The sequence below is a fragment of the Herpailurus yagouaroundi genome, unplaced genomic scaffold (assembly GCF_014898765.1).
Source record: "Herpailurus yagouaroundi ecotype Mexico unplaced genomic scaffold, PumYag 142, whole genome shotgun sequence".
Classification (NCBI taxonomy): Eukaryota; Metazoa; Chordata; class Mammalia; order Carnivora; family Felidae; genus Herpailurus; species Herpailurus yagouaroundi.
Genome location: NW_024412397.1, coordinates 59,224,063 through 59,229,926, shown reverse-complemented (window position 1 = coordinate 59,229,926; position 5,864 = coordinate 59,224,063). Strand labels below are relative to the sequence as shown.

Genomic DNA, 5,864 nt, shown 5'->3' with positions numbered 1-5,864 from the left:
TTTCTTTCTTTCTTTCTTTCTTTCTTTCTTTCTTTCTTTCTTTCTTTTTCTTTCTTTCTTTCTACTGAAAAGCTGCTGACAGCAGTTTAAAAAAATGTCTTTACCTGGCAAAGTAAAAGAACTGGCAATCCTAGGTTGGCTTCCAGCACTCTAGGGGAAATTTTACTGCCCAGGAAAATCAGAATTCTGTTCTAGACTGCCTTACTCCTACTTCTCCTCCTATATTCATATATTCATATGTATGAATATATTTGAATATATATGAATATATTTTATACATATATATACGTATAAAATGTTGGAACATTTTAATAGATATGCAAAAGGCTGAAGATGCTCGAATGAGCGAATATTTAGGTAAGAAATACAATTCTTAGAGCATATGTTAAAATCCAGAAGGCAAGTGACAAGTGATGATAGTGGCATAGTTTCAGAAAAGTCAATTTCATTGATACCATAGATCAATGACAGCACTATCTTCACAGGCCTGTAGGGGGCCTCGATTAAGTTGTGAAGGACTTCATGGTGTTTGATTTGGAGTCACAGAATTTTCACAAAGCAAAGTAACTTTAAATTTCCAAATAAGCTAAGGAACAGTTAGCAAGAACTCACTTGTAGCAACCCTGGCCCTGATCACTTGCTGACCAGCTGTGACATGTGGGTAAGTTGCTTACCACTCTGGGCCTTTGCCTCCTTATTTGTAAAATGGGGATACATTTCAGGATTGCTGTGAGGATTAGACAGTGTCCCTTTTGCTGGCACATAGTAAGTGCTCAACAAATAGTAGCTACTAGTAATAGAATGTTACATTTTATAAGCACAGACAACTAAATTACTTATCCAAAGTCACAAGCTAGTTACTGACACCTAACTCAAAAGCCCAGGTTCCTCATTCATATGCCAGTGTTTTCTCTAGAATCCACTGTTGCCGGTGTGGGGGTGAAGGTGGGTGAAATCATTTCAATTCAAAGTTAACAGTTTCCAACAGTTATATAGAAATAAAACAAGTGCTGAGATATATAAAATTTAATTGATTTGTTTCCTATATGTCAGATAGTTATAAATTTCTATAGCAGAACTAACTTGTTTCTATTTCCTTAAATGTCAAAAAAACTCTACTGCACTTTTTAAAGGACCTGTCAAATTATGCTAGTTATATCAGATTAATTCAATTCCATGAGTACAAAATCCCACTTGAAAATAATACTCCAGGGGCGCCTGGGTGGCTCAGTCGGTTAAGCGGCCGACTTCGGCTCAGGTCATGATCTCACAATCTGTGAGTTCGAGCCCCGCATCAGGCTCTGTGCTGACAGCTCAGAGCCTGGAGCCTGTTTCAGATTCTGTGTCTCCCTCTCTCTGTGACCCTCCCCCGTTCATGCTCTGTCTCTCTCTGTCTCAAAAATAAAATAAATAAACGTTAAAAAAAAATAATACTCCATCCTAGACAATTTGCATTAAATAAGTCAATTAGTAAATAGTCTTTCTAGCTTTTTATACCCTGGTGAACTTTTTTTTTTAAACCAGAACAAAAAAAATCAACATTTGCTCATTTATAATTTTATGAAATCCCTTGGGATTTCAGCTACAATCTTATTTATTTCTTTAAAATTTTTTTCTTTATTTTAGAGAGAGAGAGAGGAGAGGAGAGGGGCAGAGGGAAAGAGAGAACCTTGAGCTCACAGCCCGACACAAGGTTTGATCCCACGACTTCAGCGTCATGACATGAGCTGAAAGCAAGAGTTGGATGCTCAACCAACGGAGCCACACAGGCACCCCTCCACTACAATCTTTTATAAAAAGTTCAAGTGAACCTGATTCTCTGTAAAAAGGCACGCACGGAGCCACTCCCGTAGATTCTGAATTACATGAGTCCTTCACTTTAGTGACCCACCTGGGCTGGTGCATGCTCAGAGACTCTTCCCTGCCATGCTGTGGGGTACGGAGTCATGAGGAGCACACATCTGCAAGCCCAGACAGGGTAAGGGAAAGTCCTCGGTGGAAGAGGCTCTTTCTCTACGTGGATCCAATGTTACTACTGAAACTTGGAAAACTGGCCTCAGAAGCACAATTAGCTATGAGCTCACCGCTCAGACGTAGGCCTTCAGGTCAGGTGACCACAATTCCACACCACACCCAACACGACATTTAAACATCACTTTTCTTTGTGTGTGTTTCTGTTTTAAGTTTATTTATTTACTTTGGGAGAGAAAGAGACAGAGAGAGAAAGTGAGAGAGAGAGAGAGAGAGAGAGAGAGACAGCGCACTAGCGGAGGAGGGGGCAGAGAGAGAATCCCAAGCAGGCTCCTTTGTGTCAGTGCAGAGCCCGATGTGGGGCTCGACCCCACTAACTATGAGATCATGACCTGAACCAAATTCCCGAGCCAGATGCTTAATGGACTGAGCCACCCAGGAACCCCAAAATACCATTTTTCTAAGGCAACTTGCAGAATGAAGCATTCTGATTAGGAGGAAGCCTCCCAGACACAGCCCTCTTCTTAGGTTCCCCCACTGGAGGGGCTTCCACTGTGCTCCTTGAGTATTTCATACACATTTCCACCACTGCTCTTACTAACAGGGGCATCTTGCTCCCCACAGGCTCTGAGCCACTTCTGGACAGAGACAGTGTCCTGCTTACCACTGGGTAGCACAGTACCTCACACCCAGTAGGAGCTCAGTAAATGATCTGATAGCTGGAAGGAAAAAAAAACACAGGCAGGGATTGCAGGGGGAGGGGGCAGCTAGTTAGCATTCTTCAGCTGTCTTCATACTCTGGATCAGACCATAGGTTATCAACTTTCTGTGAACTTCCCACAATTATTAAAAACTTATCAAGTCAAGCACTATAGGCTATGTTTGGAAGAAGCAAAAACCCAACTGCACAAGGAACCCTGTGGTGGTGGCAGCGTGGGAGACATGTGAAGTGTGTATATTTGTTTGTTAAGGGGACAGAGAACCAAACTGCCTGGTTTCCTTGCCTCCTGTTTCTTCATCATTCCCCAATAAATATCCTATGTAATCCTGCCAAATTAGTTTCGCTGTCTCCATGCCAATGCTGTATTCAGAGGCCTTTCCAGCTCTAGTTGCTATGGGATAAGGCCCATGCTCTTTAGCATGGCAGGCAAGGTCTGGAAGCTTCAAGCATTATTCCCAGGGTCCACTAATGAGTCTTTTCCAGAATGTGTCTGTGAGATGATGATTTATACTAAGAAATATATATTTGGTCTTTGTCCCCATTCCAGTCACAGAGCTCCTAGAACCCTTGGGCTTTTCTATGGAGAAAATTATAAAAGTATCTTTTGGTATGTTAGTGAGGTGACTTCTAGACCGCTCCCAGAGGTGACTTTTAGAATGCTCCTCACCAAAAGATGGGGGCTGGTCAACAGAAGAACTAAGTGATTAGAAGGTTGGAACTTTTGTCCCCCACCCCAAGGAGGGAAAAGGGGCTGGAGACTGAGCCCAATCACCACTGGCCAATGATTTAACCATGCCTACATAATGAAGTCTCCATAAAACCCAAAAGCACAGGTTCCAGCTTGGAGCTGGTGAACATGTGGATATTTGGGGAGAGTGTCATGCTCCGAGACCACATAAACACCGGGCCCCTTTCTGAATCACGTACTTTTATGACTCACTGGTAATCTAGTACACAGGAAGTTTCTCTGAGTTCTGTGAGCTGCTCTAGCAAATTAATCAAACCTAAGAAGGTGGTTGTGGGAGTCTCTGATCTACAGCTCGTCAGTCAGAAACACAAGTGAAAACCTGCACTTGTGACTGGCTGTGAAGAAGGGGGCAGTTCTGCACAACTGATCTCTTAACCTGTGGGAGTGGGGGTGATGTTCCACTGTGGCCCCTGCTTAGAAAACCCTTCTTCACCCCTTCTCTTTCCCACTCTAAAGTACACCTTTGTCCATTTCCTAAACACCCCCTCCACCCACGCAAGCCCTCATCTAACCACCTATAATGCCTGTGCTGATTTCTCTTTATCACACAGTACAACCCTATCATCCCTCATTTTTATATATTTTGAAGTGTGCAGCCATAAAACACTGATACTTCTGAATTGCTTTTAACTCTACTGACATCAGATACTAAAATAACCATGTGAAACCTCATTCGATTGTTCAATTCTTCTACATGATCCAAGATTGGATATTTAAAACGGGTATAGTTATGTTACTGAATTTTAATATCATGGTCCCAAGGGTGTCATTTTAAAAACAAACGGTACAGAGAGCACAAATATTTCTCAAATAATCTATTCCAAAAGAGCAGTAAGGGAAACACTTCTCAAAGGCAGAACAAAAAAGACAACATGAAATTTGGGGGGGCTAATTGTCCAATAAGACACTGAAAATGTAGTAATGTCTTGTTATAGGACACTTAAAAAATCAATTCATCCCCAAATTCTACCGTGGTGGGTACCACTAGTTACAAAGCTAAATATGTGTAGAAGTATGTGGGAAGATACCTTTAATTCTGTATTTCACATTTTCACACCTGTCAATGTTTCTTGGACCTCTGGACCTCCTTGGGGAAATCCTGTATTGCCCATCACTGAAGATGACTGCCCTTTACTTTGAAGAATTACCTCATCTATGGGGTTCCCTAGCTTTGACAGCTTTAAGGGGTTTGACATAGAAACAACTTCTACCCACACCAACCTGACCAACCTCAATGCCAACTCCTGTAAATCCAACTTCGTTAAAAAAAAAAAAACAAAAAAAACAAAAAAACAAACTCCCCTGCAGTTTCGATTTTAGATCCCGAGGACAAAATACTTTCTGACCTGGAGAGTTACTGTATTTACATCACCGTTGTACTTCACCCACCGGGAGGACCCTGGCACACTCCTCCCCATTTCTTCAAGACCTAGGGTTACGCGAGGTCATGAACAAGTACAGCTGAAGTCCCTCTGTCCCGCATTCACAGTTACTACAAGAAATTTAGTGTAGTTTTAGTCTTAATATTCTCCCCAGATCCTCCACAGGGAATTTCAAGCTTCATTATTTCAGCGCATCAGAAAATGGGAGTTCAAAATTAGAAAATAAGCCCTGGTTCTCACAAGGCACTGCTAAGGCACCAGAATTGGCTATAGATGACCCACTTTGGCTATCTGGCCAGGGGCACAGCTTCTGCACTGCCTGCCTGCTTCCCACATCGCATTACCTTTTTTCTTGGGTGAGTAATGTAAGGGGCAGGAGTTTCCGTGGAGAGATTCTCACAGTCCCTGAGAGCGGAACAGGACCAATGTATCACCCTGGTCTCATGACCGGCTCTTGGGGGGTGCGAGAGGGGACGCTGGTTCAATAACCAGCTCGGATCAGGGACGTGGGAGGGGCGTGAGGGGTCTGTGCCGGGCGAGGATGGAGGGCCTCGAGGCCCCAAGGGCAAGTGTGCGTGGAGACTACACGAAAACCTCGGCCTGGCTTTGGGAACAGGATGGAGGGGCTTCCACTGGGACCGCCCCTCCCCCTAGATTTCACCGAGAAGCCCATCCTCCAAATGCAAGGCCACCCATCTGGAGAGGGAAAGGCTCACGGACGCGAAGAGAAATGAGGCCGGCAGGGCGCAGGGCACTAGCCCTGGGGACCGCGGGAGGGCAGAGTCTGCGGCGGAGGGGCCCAGCTGGGGTCTGGCCCAGCCCCGGCGCCCTTACCCACGGTGGACTTGCAGGCTTCGCAGAAGGTGTCGTCGGTGAAGCGCTCCATCAGGCTGGTCTTGCCCACGCCACGGGAGCCGATGATGATGACCTGCAGCTTGAAGTCGGCCGGCCTGGGGGGCTGCTTCCTCCGGCGAGCCTGGCCGCCCGACAGCGCCGGGGAGCCCGCGCCCAGGCCGCCGCCGCCCCCGGCCCGCCTCTGCAG

At 45.1% G+C, this 5,864-nt stretch overlaps 1 protein-coding gene across 1 annotated transcript in view; it reads right to left on the bottom strand.

Moving 5' to 3' along the window:
- Positions 1-5,864, bottom strand: part of RAB12 (RAB12, member RAS oncogene family) — a 27,000-nt gene that overhangs the window by 20,622 nt on the left and 514 nt on the right. Inside the window, exon 3 of the mRNA XM_040478498.1 lies at positions 5,657-5,858. Coding sequence (XP_040334432.1) covers positions 5,657-5,858 — 202 coding nt within the window. The remainder of the gene's footprint in view (positions 1-5,656; positions 5,859-5,864) is intronic.